This window comes from Bacillus rossius, chromosome 5 (genome assembly GCF_032445375.1).
Source record: "Bacillus rossius redtenbacheri isolate Brsri chromosome 5, Brsri_v3, whole genome shotgun sequence".
Classification (NCBI taxonomy): Eukaryota; Metazoa; Arthropoda; class Insecta; order Phasmatodea; family Bacillidae; genus Bacillus; species Bacillus rossius.
In genome coordinates, this window is record NC_086333.1 from 40,396,340 (window position 1) to 40,415,974 (window position 19,635).

Here is a 19,635-nt window from a genome sequence, read left to right on the forward strand (position 1 = left end):
TGCGCAACACATGGATCATTGAATTCTCCCTCCATCCCAAGATCTTCAAAAAAATTCTTTGTTTGTTCTGCACAAATTACACCGGACACTTGAGTACCTTCGGCTCTTTTCTGACTAAACCATTCAAACATAGCTTTATCGAGTTCTTCGTACGTTGCTGTTTTCATAGTTTTCTTCTTCTTCATCGCGCCCATAGAGTCTGAAGCACTTGCATAGGCAATTATGTTAGCTTTGTTACTTCGCAAATCCCGTATTGTAGATTCCCCAATACCATACATCTTTTAAAGCTGGCTAACCAAAGTACCAGCTTCCAGTTTATTTAACACCTGCAGTTTTTGTTCAATTGTTAAAACAACTCGTTTACATTTGGAAGTAGACACCTTGCGCGCACGACTGATGAAACTCAATATTGACTGCGACTGTACAGCCGACAAGACAGCGCTGCGCCAGCATGATGACTCACGGGAGATGGGTAAGAATTGGAGCGCGTAAACAAAACAGGTACAGACTTTTTTTTTATCTCGGTCATCCAACAGCGTTGCCACACCGCGCGCCACAGCAGTCTGCGCGACTGAAAAGTTACTATCTGTTTAAAATTATTCTTTCTTAAAAAAAAACCCGCCGGTAAATCAGCAAATCGGATAATCCGCCGTCGGATAATCGGGAGTTGACTGTATATAAATAAAATGTGTTTGAAATTTTGTACATTAAATAATACGGTGGGGGTCTATCACTATAGTCTGGCCACAAGGTGTGACCAGACTAAATAGCTACATTTTCAATCAAATAACCTCACAGATAGAAAAAGTTCACTTTCAATGAAAATAAAATTGAGAAACAGAATGGATTTCAAACATTTACAAGGTAAGTTTTGATTCTGACAATAAACCTAACAAAAAATATTTATAGTTATTGGAATTATTTAAAGTGAAACATGTTATTCACATAACTCAAAGGAGATTTTCTGCAAAACCAATATTTAAAATTAGTGACATCCACAGTCTGAGGTAAAGTATTACATAATTTAAACTTACTGTGTGATTTAAGAAATGGTGAAATAAGCTACCATTTCTTAAAAATTTCTGAGTTAATGAACAGTAATTGTTTTGAAACAATTGTGTGAAAATAAAAATATGTATTTAACTATTTTTTAGTAGAATCTCTAACTGGACTTTCATTTCATGACCACTAGACAAATAATGCAATAATGTTGCTAAAAATTCAAGACATAAAAAATAATTTTGATTTTTCAAGTGGGAGTTTATAAAACTATAGGTTATAAGATTATTATATTCTATATTTTTGAATCAATTAGGTAGATCCTACAAGGATTTAAAAACAAAATCATAAATATATGTTAAATGATTTAAATATTTTATAGGTACATATGTCACTGGTTACCCTTATAAAAGTTCAAAGCTGCTACTCATCTTACATAACGGGTCAACTTAAGATTGCTTTTTTACCCTTGTTTCCACACTTGCAACACTCACACTTGATGGTTGTTATGTATGTCATGCTTTAGATACGTTATTATGATGTGGTTTCATTATTTTCAGTCTTGGAACTGCCAATGAACTCGTTTCAGACACAGCAAGTGGATTAGCAAGGAAGGTTCTGCTACTTCCAAAACCAAGACTAAATGGCCTCATGTCTTGTATTTTATTTTTTTACTAGCTGCAATAGCCGGCATTGCCTTGGGAAAAAAATTTATTATTATCTTAGATTTATAGTGGGTGGTTGATAGTTAATTGATAGTTAAATTGTAAGCCAGAATCAATGGAAATTGCAATTGTTTAAAATTAAGGGCATTTCAGTTGAAATTAAAGGTATCCGTGGTGTAAATGTTATATATTGGATTGGAAGGGATTGGTGAACCAACTCAAGACAAAAACACATGCTTCATCTGGCCATCTTGGCTACTGTCCATTTGTCCACTTCCTCTCATAGAGATACATCACAACATCTCCCTTTTTTCCAGTTCCTACATTCATTAGAATTTATCTATGTGTGTTTACAATTAATCCTGTAAATACACTGAACATACACTGATCCACTTCCTTCATTGACATACATCACAACATATCTATTTGTGTTTACAATTAATCCTGTAAATACACTGAACATACACTGATCCACTTCCTTCATAGACATACATCACAACATATCTATTTGTGTTTACAATTAATCCTGTAAATACACTGAACATACACTGATCCACTTCCTTCATAGACATACATCACAACTTCTAAGGTACATAGTCATTTAAGTACACTGGTGTTTTTATTACTCTTCCTGACCTTGACATTACTGTATTTTCTACTATGCCTTCCTCACGTTCTTTTCTAAAATCCCATTCTCTATAACCATGCCCTTGGCCAACTTCTGTCTCATCAAACCCTTTAAAATCTACCATGTTACTATCCTCAAGAGGCTGTGTTGGTCTATTCTGAACTACGTCATCCTGCATGTGTGGTTGATTATTTGATTGTTGATCTTCCTGAGCTTGTGGTATTTCCTCTCGTATCCTTTCAAAAGGTTTTCCCGTAAAATTATCCATTAGATGTCTCCGGTTCCTTTCAACTTCATACCCATTCTCTAAACACACCCGGTAACCCCTGGGTCTATCGAGAATTCTGACAATATTGCCCCTTTTCCATGCATCACCACATCTAACTCCTACATTGGTCCCTACCGCCAGTGGCTCTAGCTTCCTTGTTCCCCTGTTATAATATTTTTCCTGATTTTGTTGTTTGCCCAGTAAGTCCTGGTGTATGTCTGGCTGTTGCTGTGGCCGAAGCATGTCCGCTGAGTGTGGCATTAACCCCCTTAGTCGTCTACCAAACAACCTCTGAGCCGGTGATTGTAAGTGACTGTCGACCGGTGTGTTTCTGTATTCTAAGAGCGCTAGCATCACATCTCTACGGTCCTTCACTGCCTTTTTGAGCATATTTTTCACTGTTTGCACATACCTTTCCACAAGTCCATTGGACTGTGGGTACATAGGACTAGATGTCTTATGTGTAAAGTCCCAGTTGTGTGCAAATCCCTTAAACTCCTGTGAAGAAAACTGTGGCCCATTGTCGCTATAAAGTACCTCCGGTATCCCATGTCTCGCCATTATAGCTTTGCAGTGCCCCACTACGTGACCTGATGTGAGACTCGTTAACTGACTGAACTCAGGGTACTTTGAGTAGGCATCAATTACTAGTAGATAGTCCTTCCCCTTGAAATGTAGAATGTCTGCTGCTATTATTTGCCAAGGCCTACTCGGTATTTCTCTGCTGACTATCGGTTCCTTGGGACTCAGGTTCTGTACCTCCTTACATGTTGCACAGTTACTTACCCTATCTTCAATTTGCTTTGCCATTCCAGGCCAAAATATACACTCCCTGGCCCTCCATTTGCACTTTTGTATCCCCATGTGTCCATAATGGACTCTGTCTAACAGATCCTGTCTCATACTCTGCGGAACTACTATCTGTTTGCCTTTAAAAATAACTCCCTCGTGTACTGTTAAATCTTCCTTGTATGACCAAAAGGGTCTTATGTTAGCTTCTACCTGTGTTCTCTCTTTAGGCCATCCATTCATTATGATGCCTTTAAGTGGGATCAAAGTCTCATCTCTCAAGGTTTCTAACCGTAGTCTTTCCCACATGTCCTGAGTTGCTTGTATGAAATGCACTACCATGCCCTGATGAGCTGCTATTTCCTGTTAGTGTAATTCTAGTTTGTCGTCTGGACCTCCTGCCCTTGATAACGCATCCGCGACTATGAGATCTTTACCCGGCACATATTTTAACGTTAAGTTGTAATTCTGCAATTTAATTCTCATTCTTTGTAATCTTAGAGGACATTTTTCGAGCGGTTTTTTGAATATAGCCTCCAACGGCTTGTGGTCCGTCTCTACTAAAACTTTGCGGCCATAGAGGTATTGATGAAATCGCTCACAGCCATACACAATTGCAAGGAGCTCTTTTTCTATTTGTGCATAATTCTTTTGCGTAGGAGATAGTGATTTGGATGCAAACGCTACTGGGCCTTTAGATTGCACCAAAACCGCTCCTAAGCCGTTCTGTGACGCATCCACTGACAGCACTACCTCATCGTCATGATCAAAATACTGTAGGATAGGTGTGGAGGTCAAAAGTGTTTTTAAGTGTTCAAATGTTGTGTGGTGTTGGTCGTTCCATGACCAAACAACATTCTTTCGACACAACCCACGTAACGCATCTGTTTTTTCCGAAAGATTGGGTACAAATTTTCCCCAATAGTTGACCATTCCCAAGAACCTTTGTAATTCTGTCACTTTTTTAGGTTCCGGGAATTCTAAGATGGCCCTCACCTTACCCATATCTGTCCTAATGCCGTCTTTCCCAAATATGTGCCCAATATACCTGACTTCCGTAAGTCCAAACTTACACTTCTCTAGATTAAATGTAACATTCATTTGTTTTGCTCGTTTGAGAACTTGTTCCAACCTTCGATCATGCTCCGCTCTATCAACACCTAAAACTATAACATCATCTACATACACCTGTACTCCTTCCAGATCTTTGAACAATTGGCTGAAGACACTGTAAAAAATTTCCGGAGCACAGGTCAAGCCATACGGTAAGCGTGTAAACCGAAGTCTTCCATGTGATGGAGAATCAAATGTGGTTAGTTTTGAACTTTCATCTGTGAGGCCTATTTGCCAAAAACCTCTATTTGCATCCAATGTGCTGAAATACTGGGCTCCTTTCATGTAAACTTCATGCACCGCTTCCTTTTTGTCTATAGCTTCCAATAACTCCTGCGTTTGTTCTGCCGCTTTGCATATCTGTACCGCCTTTGCGAGGGTCATATTTGGTTCTCTTAATAACCTGTCTTTTAGACGCGTGTCACGTACTCCGCACACGATTCGGTCTCTTATCATGTCATCTCGTAGGCCTTCGTAACCACAATTAGCACTAAGTCGCCGGAGTGCAGTTATAAAAGAGTCAAACGTTTCACTTTCCTGTTGTACACGATTATTAAACTTGTGCCGCTCAACACTCTGATTGGTCTTTGGAAGAAAGTATGATTCCAGACTCTGCAAAACTGTTTTATACTCCTTCCTGTTTTTCTCGGATACATCCAATGTATAATATAGGTCTTGCGCCTCTTCACCAACCACATGTAATAAAGTGGCTATTTTTACCTCTTCACTCTTGCTCTCGCCCCCTGTGGCTGTCATGTAGATCTGGAACTGTTGTTTCCACCGTTTCCAATTAACCGCCAGATCCCCATCAAAGCTAAACGGTCTCGGTGGTTTTAGCCCGTCCATCTCTTGTTTGGGTTATGTTCACTTCACCGTCGTCATTACCGTACCGTCCTCCCAAATCTTCATTTATTTTTTTCTTCTTGTTTATACCACCGCATTATAGCGTCGATATACTAAACAATTAGTCCGCAGCGCCATGTTATATATTGGATTGGAAGGGATTGGTGAACCAACTCAAGACAAAAACACATGCTTCATCTGGCCATCTTGGCTACTGTCCATTTGTCCACTTCCTCTCATAGAGATACATCACAACAGTAAATACAGTTTTTTTTTTTGTTTTTAACTGTTTATTATGCTTGCTTTGATGAGGTTATTCTGCAAATGCTTAATACATTACAGAATTTTGGTGAATTTCAGATTTTGCAGAAAACTTATTTGCAAGCCAACCATCATTTTAAGGTAGTGAAACACATTTCTGGCACATTTAACGAATATAAAACTCCACTTGGACTTATTAACATTACATAGCCATTGCCATGTAAATCATCAGAAAAACGTGGCCACTTCTATAAAATCCTATTAGAATCAATGGTAGATGAGCTGTTTACCACCACAACCGTGAGTAAAAGGTGGTAAGTGGTTGTGGAGAAAATGGAGTATTTACAAAAATACTAATTTTATGTGATGAAGTGAAATAATTTATAAAGTATCTTACATTTAAAGTGATAAAAAAAAAGAGTATACAACTAAGTTAACTTTAATAAAGAACTATAGCCAATAAAATGAAAATAACTTACAAATACAATTCAATAAATATGTATTTTATTTAGTAATATCATTTGAAGAATTATTATAGTTATTCACTTATACAAGATTTGTTGCACATTAAACAAATTTACAGTAAAATTAATTTAATACCAATCTGTACGTGAATAATAAATGTGCGACAGTGCTGAAATATAATTTCAAGAATTATTATTATAATTACTGTCTTGTACAAGTTTATCGCAAATTAACCATGTCGACAGTAAAATCAATTGAATGGCATTCTTCGCCTAAATAATAAAAAGGCACAGTGCTGGAGAATCAGCTCTGTGTTCTCTCGCACAAGTTCACTGCAGGTGAACTCACCCACGTCCCATATGTAGGAATGGGTGCTGAGGTCCGCGGGAGCGCGCTGGAACTCCAGGTTGCAGTGGGTGACCGCGACCTTGGAGCCGCCGTCGGGCGACCACGACAGGTACGTGACGGGGCGCTTCACCGAGCTGGGGTCGCGGTACACGTTCACCGTGCGCGCCGAGCCCCGCTCCGGGACTGCCGTCTCCTCCACGTCCTCGAAGTACACCTCGTAGAGGTTCAGGGCGTTGTTCTGCAGGATGTAGTGCTCCATCGACTGGAACGCACCAGACTCGTTTGATACGGGGGCCGTAGTCTCTGATATTTAATGGCTGAATTTTACTGCGTGCTCGGGTTTTATGGGCGCCTCCGTGCCACGTGCACGGACCGATGCGAGACTCTTTCCCAGGGTCGTGACGTCGCCCATGTGAGGCGTGATTTTAATTTCCCCCTGAATACACCTAGCACGGATCCCTGCCCGCTCTCAGCGTCGGGCACGCTATTATCTACGCAGTGGGCTCTCAGGCGTCCCACACGCCTTCACACTCCACGTGGTCAAACAGATTAAAATAATAAAATAATACGTTGGACTTACACATCTGATTTATTCGGTTAATGCAACTTACACACGTACACGATTGAAACTGATTAAAATGCCCGCGGCACGAATCGGTTTAGGAGTAAAGACCCACCAAGTGGTCACATCTCAAATTACGTAGTAAATAGAAGAAAAGACAGTTACTGGTCGTAATACAATTAATTATGCAGTCCCCCGACCGAGAGGAGCTCCGAGGACGAAAAGAAAACGATTTAGAAAGAATTAAAGTTAAACAGAATTACTTGGCGGTGAAAACAAGCGGTGAGGTCCCCGGAGTGCTGACGCGTCTACTCTCGGTCGTTGATGGCGGAAGACTGGGCTGAGCTCATGGTCATTGCCGTTAAAGATATTTGTGAATTCGTGCCACGGGAAACTAAAGTAACATGACAAGAATGATTTAAAAATTATGTGACATTTTCTGAATACTGCAAAAGAATACTACAAATTACAATTATTAAAATGAACATTTAATTATTGTTTGGTTTCGGGTTTCCTCGGGAATGTCCGGAAATGCTATTATATTTTGTTACCTTATTTTAATTAAAAGTACATAAAACCCTCCCGGCCAATCTGCCGTCACGTTGCACTTAGGTGGACATAAAAACAAATAACACAATTATATTTAATTATGTTTTAGGGGTGCGGCGCACTGACTCGACAGCGCCCTCTTGCCGGGCGAGCACACACGCACGCACACGTACGCACGGGTAGGCGGGAGGTTTGAATGGAGGGTGGGGGTGTTGTTTGGGCAGTGGCATATCGGACTTAAAAGGGGCCTCAGGCCTGGACGATGTCACGTTTCATCACACATCAACATTGTTGTATAAATCATTTAAACTAGCCTTAATATATTTTGTTATTCCTTTATGTGTATACAATTCAGAATTTTTTTTACATTTACTTATAATCATTTTTTAATTAGCTTATTAGATATTTTTGGAACAAATTTGGACCATATTATTATAATAGTTTTGAACTTCTTGTGCTGATGGGGAGAAAGTGGCTGGATAAAATTAATTATATTTAAATAGTTGTATAGATTTTACATTAAATGTTTATTGCCTTATAATATGTCAGGGAGACAGACTGCATGGCCACAAAGAGAGAGGGGAAGATGGGAGCGAGGCCAAATCCCCGGTGCTCTGACTTCAGGGGGCCACGCTTGATTTTCCAGATTATTTTTTAATGCCTGTGTTTACCCTGATAGGACGAAAATTACTAGTATATTGATAATAAATTTTATCGGAAACCTTACAAGTTATGGAATAAGCGCAGATCACACTTACAGATATGGCCATGGTTATGTTTACAGTCTTAAGATTTTTATTTTAATTGTTTACGGAGGGGGATCAACAAAATTATTTGCCCCTGGGGCCTTAGTTTCTCTCGACAGCCCTGTGACAGGCAGAGCGAGGTGATGCAGGGGGTCAGACACTGCACTCCTACTTAATACTACCCGGGTCCCAATCCTAGTACAGCCATCCTGATTTCCATCTGTATGGCTTCCTGAAATGACTCCAGACAAATGCGGGAATTGTTCCCTAATACAGATCGTGAACTTTAATATATTAAATTCAATGACTGTATTTTATTTAGCATGAAGTTTGTACCAAAATGTATGTAGGTAATAAACAGAATGAAATTTTTTTATTTTACCTTTTTTTGAAAATATAACTGTCATTATTAGTATCATAAGTCATTTTTACATTACGATGTTGGTACTTAAATTTTCAAACACAAAAATATTTGGTGATTTATTTTTATTGTTCCGAGTAGTTATAAAAACTAATTAATATTAATTACTGGTATTATATTGTAAACCATGCATCATGTTCAGTCAAAATGAAATAAGTATCATGAAACATATGTCCTATTTGTTGAATAATATTATAACTATGAATAAATAGATCTCATAAATAATGCAACCATAAAATCTTGCCTCTTGTAATAGATAAAAGATAAATATAAAATAATAAACACTAAATTAAAACATATAGGTTTAATTCAAATTCGAATCTTAAAACTAAAAATGTACATTTTAAAACACGTATTTTCTTGTGGGGTAAAATAGGGCACTAGACCACAAATTTATTATGAAGGGTTGACAATATTTACAAGGTGCACAGTGTAACCTCTAAAACCAATAAATTTGTTATATCAAAAACCTTACAAAAAACATTTGTTTCCTTTAAATAAGAATTTCTTCTGTTTGTAACAATAAGACTGATAATTTCATTCTCATTATTTTTTCATCAAACTACTTAAATGTTATATAAATTATTTTCCCCATTTGAAAAATAACTATATTTAATGTTTCAGGGGGAAAAGGAATTAGAAGTATTTATATTAAAATTTTCACAATAAGTATTTATAGCATGTTCATCAAAATGCTTATATTCTCCAAAATGATGGATACCACATAATATTAACATTGGTCGGATGCACAAATTGAATACACTGTCATTTCATTCACTCATTCCTATTTGCTTGCATTGACAAATATAAATATCGTAATTTATTAAATATTTGGTCTCACTTTCCACAGTATGTGAACTTTTTTTTCCTTTCAAAAATCCTTATTGCAAAACAAAATTGCAGTTCTCTCAAATTTTTTACCATTATATCTTATATCTGATGTGTGTGATGAGCAAGATATCAAAATTTACTTTAGATATATGGTCTCTAAGATCAAAATACTTAAGAAGAATAATTATAATACAATTTTTTTCATAATCATGTAAACATTATTTTCTTAATCACAAAGATTTGTAGGAAAAATTAGAAGAAAGAAGAAGAAGTTAAGTGGCAATGCATAGGCTGGAATTGTTCCAGAATACTTGTTCGCATAAATTTCATACAAATATGTACTTATTGCTGCCAAATTATCCTTGGTATGTACGTGGTCTCATTGACAATGGGGCGTAACCAGGGGCGTAGCCAGGGGGGGGTTTTAGGGGTTCTAACCCCCCCCTTAGCACCAAATCTTTAATTAATTTCTTACTCATCACTCAAACAAATTTCATATTAAAATTAATAAAATTTTTACCATTACAACATTTAAATTTAAGCACCGAAAACTGCTAAAATAGCACTATTTTACACCTTAAAATCCAAATTTTTCCGGGGGAGGACCCCCGGACCCCCCGCTTTAATACGGGGGGAGGGGGGCCATGCTTCTTAACACCCCCCATACGCAAATCCTGGCTACGCCACTGGGCGTAACATGACAAGATCTGTGGTTAATGACATGATGTGGCAAGGAAGCAAGTAGTAGTTCCCTTCAGTGGCACTGAACTATTTGAAAACAATCTCCATGTTCTCAAAATAAAAGACACTGTTAAAGCAGGTTTGAGCTTTTGAGCGGTGTGACCACACCAGACGGGCAGACTTACGTGTGAAAGCTGAGATAAAGCATGAAGGTACATGTCATCTTTTTCGACTTTCTTGCGGTAACGTATCGCCTGCTCCTCGTCCGCGGGATTGACATCGCGAGGCCAACCACCTTCCGTGTGGTTCATCCCATGCTGGGTGTATTCTGCCCGTACTGTGTTCACCTGCCAACAACCATGTCAACACAGCTATTTATACTGCAGGAGAATTTTCATCCGAAAGAAGAATTGTATTTATACCAAATTTTCTTCACAACAGTATTTGTACATAGTCCATCCTGATAAAAAGACAAATGACTGCAATAACTTGGCACAATATAGTTACATTTGTAAAAAAAATATTAGGTCCATACTTTAAAATTTGTATTTTATTGATGCAAGATGTATACATTAACTTCCATTTTTGATAGTTATTTTTAATTTGTGTAAAAAATAAATGTAGCAATATCAAAATAAAACTACAGATCTATGATTTAAAAAATAAATACTGTGTATTCTCGCATAATCGTGGCACATTTTATTCTAAAATCAAGATTGAAAAGTAGGGGTGCGACGATTATGCAGAAACGAAAAAATTTGTTAGGTAAATTTATTAAAAAAAAAACCGTTCATGGAAAGTACATTTATTTAAAAAAAAATGTGGAGTATACAAGAGCACGCCAAACAATTTATATTAATAATTCATTAAACAAAAACCTTTCTTCAACTTTAAATAGAAAACCGAAACTGTAACGCAAATGCAAGCCACTTGAATCTGCGACGTGAACTAACGCGTAACTATTACCGTAGTACACATTTACCACGAAAAAATGTGGGCCATCAAATGTAGTTAACTCGGCACCTGACAGAGAGCGCGCGCTGCATGCAATTGGCGAGATATCAATATTCGACTACGTGCGTGCGCTCTGTACGGGAAGCAACATAACCAAACATGAATGATGCGCTGGCTATATTTTTATAAGCGATACACCGCGGCGACTCAGACGATTGGATAAAGGAAATAACGTTTAAAAAGTCTTTAAAAGAAAATTTTCACGTCAGACAACTTCACATTTCCTTTAATTAAATAAGTAAGTGGTAATGTCCGAATAAATATTAGATTTTTACTTTAATATACATCGTTTTATATGGAAAATATATCTACACCAGTACACCGCGGCGACGCAGACGATCAGATAAAGATAATTACATTTAAAAAGTCTTTAAAAGAAAATTTACATGTCAGACAACTTTGTATTTCCGTTAATTAAATAAGTAAGTGGTAATTTCCGAATAAATGTTAGATTTCTACTTTAAAATACATCGTTTTATACGGAAAAGATACCTACACAAAGCGCTTGACATCTAATAGCGGGACCAAAAACAAAAATATCATTTGACTTTTAAACTAGAAGTTTTTTTATCCCAATTTTGACGGCCAAAAATATAGGTGCGACGATTATGCTTGTGCAAAGATTATGCGATAAAGAGGGTACATACATTATCAATTAGCACTTATTTTGAGATTCACCAAATTAATTGCAAAGTTTGTCACTTTCAAAAGTCAACTTTCTCTACTAATGTCTGCCCCCCCCCCCCCCCCCCCAAACTTCCGCATCTGCTGGATTTCTACTGGATATGATCCAGGTTCGAATCCTAGTCCATTCATTAAAATTTTGGTTTTCCACAGCTTTCGAAAATAATCCAAGAAAATCTATCTATGCTAGTCCCTTAAAACAGAGCATGGCCAAAGTTGAAATGACTTTGGACGTTGTCTTGGAATGTTTCATGGTTGCTTAATTGCATGGCTACTAGTTTTGAATGTTCCAGATCTAGATAATGGTCTATCACGCTGTTTTCTTATAAGTATTGGTATGATGGGTGGGGTAGAGAATTACATGAGAAAGCATTCCAACAAGATGAAAGTTTAAGCCAATCAGATGGTGGTAAATGTATCAGCTGTATTTTAAATATTGAAAATTATGTTATTTTTTAAAATAAATTTTTTTGCAATAATTAAGTTACATACAGATGTGCTGGAACTACATTTATAAAGAGGAAGGCAAAATTTGAGTCATTGTTGTCATCATTTAAGTCTGTGCCATTCACGTAGTAAAGTTCTTCAACACTGAATCGCATGAAGGAGCAATTCAGTTAAAAGTTTGACTGTCACAAAAATAGGCAGAAAAATTTAATAATATTATTAAATTATATTAATTTGATTAAATATGTTACACTGCATATAAGAATAAATTAAACAATTGAAAATTAACTATTCTGTGTTTTGGTGTGCAATGTTTCACAGAGGCACTTTAAAAATATGTAGTGTATTTAAATTCTGTTGAAACTAATAGGGCCAAATACAATGATCAAATATCAAGCTAAATACCATTACCATTTTATATTAGGCAAAGGAAATAAGAAAGCAGAATCAATGAAACTACAGTGACAAAAAATGTTTCATAACATCAAAATAAGTAAGTACCGGTAATTTATACTTAACAAATAAAATATGTTAATGATTTTAGGAGTATGAACATACAATATGAAATTTTTTGACAAGTTACAAAAAGTAAACACATAATTATTTTTCATTTACTTTAGCGAGTACAGATGCAATTCAAATAACCCTGTGAAAGACAAATTAAATAAGTTTCACTTTTTAATGAATATAACATTTTTTTTAAACTGAAAAGAGGGGTGAGAAGAGAGGAAGGGCAGGTAAGTGACTGTGACATAAAATCACACACATTGGTAGAGCACCCTATTTGCTGTTATAAATATCACATCGTGTTTGTCCACAACATGTATAGATATATAGTATTCCACAGGAGTTAAGTCAGAAAAAAAGAAAAAAAGAAAAAAAGACATGCAGAGCAAGAAAACAAGTGGCTGAAACAACAAAGAATTATGCAAACATTGGATGAAAGACAAAAATCAAACAGTTGAACAGTAGCCTTTCTACATTAAAAAATACATCTTTTGGGAACAGATATTTTTTCCCCCTTATCATGGAACAGTCATCACCTGATGACAGTAAAATTCTTGCACCCCTAAATTCCCTTTCTAGAAGCAGGAGGTAAAAACCAACCCTTGGCTACAACAACAGTATATCTAAGGGCAATAAAATAATTACCTCTGTACAGTGGCGTAGGCAGGATTTGTGTATGGGGGGTGTTAAGAAGCATGCCCCCCCCCCCCCCCCCCCCGTATTAAAGCGGGGGGGTCCGGGGGTCCTCCCCCGGGAAAATTTTTGGATTCTAAGGTGTACAATAGTGCTATTTTAGCAGTTTTCGGTACTTAAATTTAAATATTGTAATGGTAAAAATTTTATTAATTTTTAATATGAAATTTTTTTGAGTGATGAATAAGAAATTTAATTAAAGATTTGGGGCTAAGGGGGGGGGGGGGGGGGGGTTTGAACCCCTAAAATCCCCCCTGGCTACGCCTCTGCCTCTGTAAAATTGGAATGTGGAATTGATGAATGTTACAGAAGCCGTACCCAGGGCCATTGAGAAAAACTAAGGGCCTAGGGACAAATAATTGTATTTAATGTAGGCTACAACTTTTGAAACCCCACAATTTTCAAAAAAAAAAAATAAAAAGAAGTAAAAACTACTGTCACTATAACTTTAATAGTGATCTGCGTGCATCACATAATTCGTAAGGTTTGGTATGAATTCTATTAGCAATAGACGTGTTATTTAAGTCCAATCAGGATAAACCCATGCATTGAAAATAATGTCAAAACTTGACCAGGCTACCCGTAGTGCCCAGGTCCCGGAGAGATTGCAGATCCTCCCCCCCCCCCCCCCCCAAGGTCCTGGCTGTGAGGGAGAAATTGTGTGACAGACTGTTCCATACGAACCTCCTCAGCTGTTTGTCTGTAAACTTGCATGCCAGGAAGGTTATGCGAAACCTGTCATGGCACACTTTCAGGCTTTAATTTTCTACTTCAGCATTCTGAATAACATACCCAGCTTTGAACTTTGGGGAGGGCGTGGATTACATGGAATATCTTCCTGAGTTAAATAGTGAGTCCAAAATTTTTAAAAATAGTAGGTAAGTAGCCCCTTTTAAAAAGCTATTTCAACACATTTCCGATGTCTTGAAAAATCATTATCAATACTATAGCTCATTTTGTTAATAAGTAGTTCAACTAAAATTTAAAAAAATCACACACCCAGAAGAATTTTAAAAGTGCAAAATAAAACATATTTTTTTTACAAAAAAATAAGGGAGTTATGAAGGCAGGGAGAGATTGTTTCCATTGCCTTTCCCATTAGACTAACCTTTAAGCTGTTTAAATTTAAATTTTTAAAACCTACAAATAACACATCACAATGACATTGTCTATGTGTGTTGACCTGTGCGGCAGGTTTAAACAGCATGCAGGCAACTCCAGAGAGTTGGCAGTAATGCATTATTTAAAGTGTGTGTGTGTGTGCGTGCGTATGATGGTGATTTTTTTGTATAGGTTTTCAGAATCATTGTGATCTTATTTAATAATAACAATTGTGTTTTGTAATAACTTTAATAATATTCCTAAAAATGTTTGATTGGTTCAACAGAAATTCCCCCATTTTGTTAAACATTTTTTATTAAAGAATTGTATGCTTTTTCTTAGTACCTAAGGATATTGTAAAATATATTTTAATTTTATGACCCAATATTTATTTTAATATTGTTTTGCATATTAAATAAATTTTAACCGGCACAACATTGGCACCAGCATGCACCCTTGGTGTGAACCGCCACCATTCCCACCCCAGTTATCTTCCATTTGCCGCTAAGAGCAGTCCTTGCTATGCTCTCTTACCGCTCTTGGTTACTGACTGACCCCATGGCATGGTCCGGTCACCTTCCTGTTAACTGATTATGAGCCGTAAGAACTCTTTTTATAAGTTATTGTGCGAGCTGTAAAAATATGAACAGTAGCGTACCCAAAGCTGAGAGTAGGCCAAGTCTTTGCACAAGGCACTGAGTAAGTACCTACACGGAGGACGTCACGGCCTTATCAAGAGCCGTACACCAGGTCTGTATGCCCTCTCATATGGTGGAGCCCACTCAAAATCATACTGACAATGCACTCTAAGAAAAGGACAAAAAAAAAATATATATATATATATATATATATATATATATATATATATATATATATATATATATATATATATATATATATATTTTAAACTTGAACCAGCCTTAAGGAACAATGCTAAGGGAATTTATTAAGAATACTTAAGCTGCAATGTCTGCAACAATGAGGGCTGACGGCTCCTGAGGAGAATGGGGCAATGGCCAACTAGGCAGCACTGGAATATGAAGTAAATGGCAGTGGTCAGGGGCGTAGCCTGGAGGGGGGGGGGGGGGGTTTAGGGGTTCAACCCCTCCCCCCCCAGCACCAAATCATTAATTAATATCTTATTAATCACGCAAACAAATTTCATATTAAAAATTAATAAAATTTTTACCATTACGATATTTAAATTTAAGTACCGAAAACTGCTAAAATAGCACTATTCCCGGGGGAGGACCACCGGACCCCCCACTTTAATACAGGGGGGCCATGCTTTTAACACCCCCCATACACAAATCCTGGCTACGCCACTGGCAGTGGTGGATACATATGGTGAGCGCGGGGGGGCGTGTCCTTTCCCCCTTGACTCGGGCGGCCCAGCACCAAGCGCGGTTCATGGCAAGGGGAGGGCGCACCCCCGCCCCCCTTGTTATACAATGCACATTCAAATGCATTCATACACTTACCCAGAACAACTTCATTATGATAGATAAAAACTAAATTAAATATTTTGCTTGAAATGTCTTGATGATTTGTTACTAAGCCCATTGCTCAAGATATATTTTAGGTGCCTCCCTCCCCCTTGAGTTTTTTTTCTGTATCTGCCACTGAGGAAGGGGCAATGAAGTACAGTGCAGGCAGCATGGCAAGGCTCACCAGTGTGTGTGTGTAGGGATTTTAAATATGAAAATAAATAAATAAGCATTAGAGGGCAAGGAGGTAGCCTAATTGTTAAAGGCTGGTCTTTTTTAAGGCTTGGAAAATGGGTACAGTAAAGACAGCATGGAAACAGAAACAATTATGAATAAAAGCTGTTGAGTTGAGAATGGGGAAAATTATAGGTAAAGTGAATTACTTGTTTCTGGGGGGAAAAAGAGGTAAAAAATATATTATTAGGATTATTTGACCAGCCTTACCAAAAGAGTTAAAAAATTTAGTTTAAGAAATATGGACAGATTTCCCGTAACTAGCAGCGCCTGAATGTTATCTGCCCTATTATAAGTGATATAATGTGATAACCTCATTCACGTTCTTGATATAAAGCTGACTATAAATCAATTTTTTTTAACAATGAATGATAGGTAATGCAAATATTCATCAATATTAGTCACTTGGAAATTAGTGTTACAGTTGCGTTACATTAATTTATTTACATTCCAAAGTTTTTATGTTACCTCACATCTAGCAAACACAGGCCCACACTGACTTGCTTGTTCCACAGGATTCTTGAGAATATAGTCATCAAAAAGTGATTTATCAGGGAAAATATTCAAAGTATTTGGAACTTCATCGTGCAAAAGGAACGGGCGTCCAAATTTACTGCGTTTCTTCTGGTAAACATACTGAATATTTCCAACAGTATCCATGTCGTTGATAGTATTATTTCATTCACAATATAGTGCATTCAAACTTGCATACAGAAATTCGAGGTAAAAATATTATACGTTGTTTACAGAGTTCGCATCATTACAGCTCCGTCAAAGTTTTAACAGGCGTTTTCAAATCGTTGCTATGGAATTTTATCATGGATAGGATTGCTTACGTGAAAATGAATAGGTCAAAGCGTTTGAGAACTCGCGCCACCATAGAGAATACGATACAAATGAAAAACCCAAGAAGATCAAGTGATAGAGAAAGTGAGCCAAATAAACCAAACTAATTCCAGTCTCAAAATTTTATTTTCAAATAAAGGTTGTCATAAGTTAAACATAATTGTAATGCAGCAGCATTTTGGAAAATTATTTGCTAGTTATTAAACAGCTTACGTCCTTAAGTATTAAAGAAAATTATATGGTGGCTCTATATCTTCTTGTTTTATTAGATGTTTATGTTTTGTATTACTAATCAATTGCGTGGGATTCAAACTTTTGGATTCAAATTTGTTACCGTCAGAAGGGGTGACTTCGGTCACAGGGGTGACTATGGTCACATAACCTGAAAAAACTAATAATATGAATTTTTCGCAATACAAAATTTATTTTATGTAATTTTTTTCAATAATCATGTGTGACTATGATTCATTCATATAAAAAATGACGCCACTCCCGCTGCCTGTCTAAGTTTTAAAATGGATTATTAATGTTGAAAGTGATCTCAGGGGTTTTAACGGGGGTTCGGCCTCCTGGCTGCAGGCATGAGCGCGTCTCTGTTCGAAACCTACCTGGGGTGTTCAGGCCACCCAGGACGCCTTATAAATAACTGGTAAACGATTTGACACGACACTGCATTTATTCAGAACCGATACACTTGTTGGTCCAGGTACTGGCCACTTTTGTTGTCTGACCGCTGCGACACGTGTATTACTCCACGTAAAAGGTACGCGCGACCAGGATAGGTTGCCAAGTGGTGTACACGGACTTCTACAGTGGTCGATTATACATGTGAATGCCACGGCGGATAGCCACAGATCTCCTGTGCGGCAAGAACTTCTACAGGCAGTTACGTTAACATGGAAAGTAGCATATACAAACGGACGTTCCAAAGATATTTGCAATCTAACCTGTGGCGAAATATTAAGGTCCCGAAAAGTACGTAACCCAGTACACTGGAATCATACACGTTACAGTCACTTATTAATCAGTAATTACTCAGATTGCACGTTACAAGTTACACATTTACAGACGATGAAAGTTAAGAGACGTAGATTCACGAGTAAGAACTCGACACACGTCGCTAAGAGCCTTCGATGAGAACAATTAATTGGCTTTGAAACCGAAAAGCTGCGTACCTCAATTACGCTGTCCTTAGACTGGACATGGAATTACGTAAAATATGTAAAATTCCCTGTTGGGATAAAATTAATTAGTTACGAGTCACACGAAATATTGTGCGACTGGGTGGGGTCGGCGCCGAGCTGGAAGAAGGATTTTAAAACTTACACTATTGCTGATATGTGGATGTAGTGCGAAAGTTGATGGCTCGACGTTCGCGGAGCGTCCGTCCCCTGCGAGCTCCCGACGGTAACTGAGTTCGAGACCGCCCTGTGGCCTCGCGCCTAAACGCGTGGAGCGCGGGAAAACAGATCCGGCCAGTTTTGGGTTTAAAAGACATGTTACACAATATATGATTATACAATAATTAGACATGATTTCCCTTAAATTAATTATGTTTTAAATTGTTATTAAATTGGTTGTTTTTGATTTTAACATAAAAATTACGTATTTAATTCGGCGCATTGCCACACCCGGCCGGGCGCTGTCGTCGCTTTGGTGTTCGTCGCGGCGCACGTTTACACACTCGGTGGAAATCACGCTCGGGCATGTTCGATGCACTTAAGAGGTGTTGTTGTGACATAATGGCCTGTGCGAACCAGAGGGAGCACCGGCGGTCGGCGTCAAATGCCCCCCTCCCACGAGGCCGTTATGCTCAACAACACTACTCCTCACACGCATGGAAGTGGTGCACTGGTTCGTCGCACTAAGGGGGTTAGAGTGTGGTGGGGCCCCTGGGCGTGGCATACTTAGTAAAGGTGTTTCTACAATTGAATTAATAGCGGTTCTGGCATGACCCATCTGGAGGGCGTAACTAGTGGGTGATGTAGGATTTGATTTGTACTCGACGGTGAGCCTACGACTGGATTGAAGAATGGGTGTGGGTCCTCCCTCGCTGTAGTCGGAGACAGCCCCGTCATCCCTTGGGACCCCGCCGTCGTGATTCGACCCAGGAAGTAGTCCCTTAAATGGGTTGGCACCTGTGGAACGCGGTGTGAAACTCTAATAGGATGTAATATTGGTGTTGCCTGTTCATGTCGCCCTCCCTGGTGTGCACTGGTCACCCCCTGAACGCTCGCATTTTCCTGATTCTGGATGTTTCCGGTGATGTAATCCTGCAGATGGACCGGAGGGCGACATGCCCGCCTGGAAGGGATGGTGTTAGTGCTAGCATTGATATCTAGAATGGCTTGGTTCTCCCCCTCACCCTTGTCCCTGGTGTTATCAGCTGCGCGCCCTTCCCCAGGGCCTGTCGAGCCGTCTGCTTGCGGCCGTGGCTGCGAGCAGCATGTGCG

The 19,635-nt window shown here is 38.2% G+C and overlaps 1 protein-coding gene across 1 annotated transcript in view; it reads right to left on the bottom strand.

Annotated features, from left to right (window-relative positions):
- The window catches only part of LOC134531730 (dynein intermediate chain 3, ciliary), a 78,979-nt gene extending 61,774 nt beyond the window's left edge, over positions 1–17,205 (bottom strand). The window contains exons 1-3 of the mRNA XM_063367573.1: positions 16,805–17,205; positions 10,355–10,516; positions 6,380–6,641 (exon numbers count right to left, since the gene is read on the bottom strand). Coding sequence (XP_063223643.1) covers positions 6,380–6,641; positions 10,355–10,516; positions 16,805–16,996 — 616 coding nt within the window. The 5' untranslated portion in view covers positions 16,997–17,205. The remainder of the gene's footprint in view (positions 1–6,379; positions 6,642–10,354; positions 10,517–16,804) is intronic.
- Between the last annotated feature and the right edge of the window lie 2,430 nt (positions 17,206–19,635).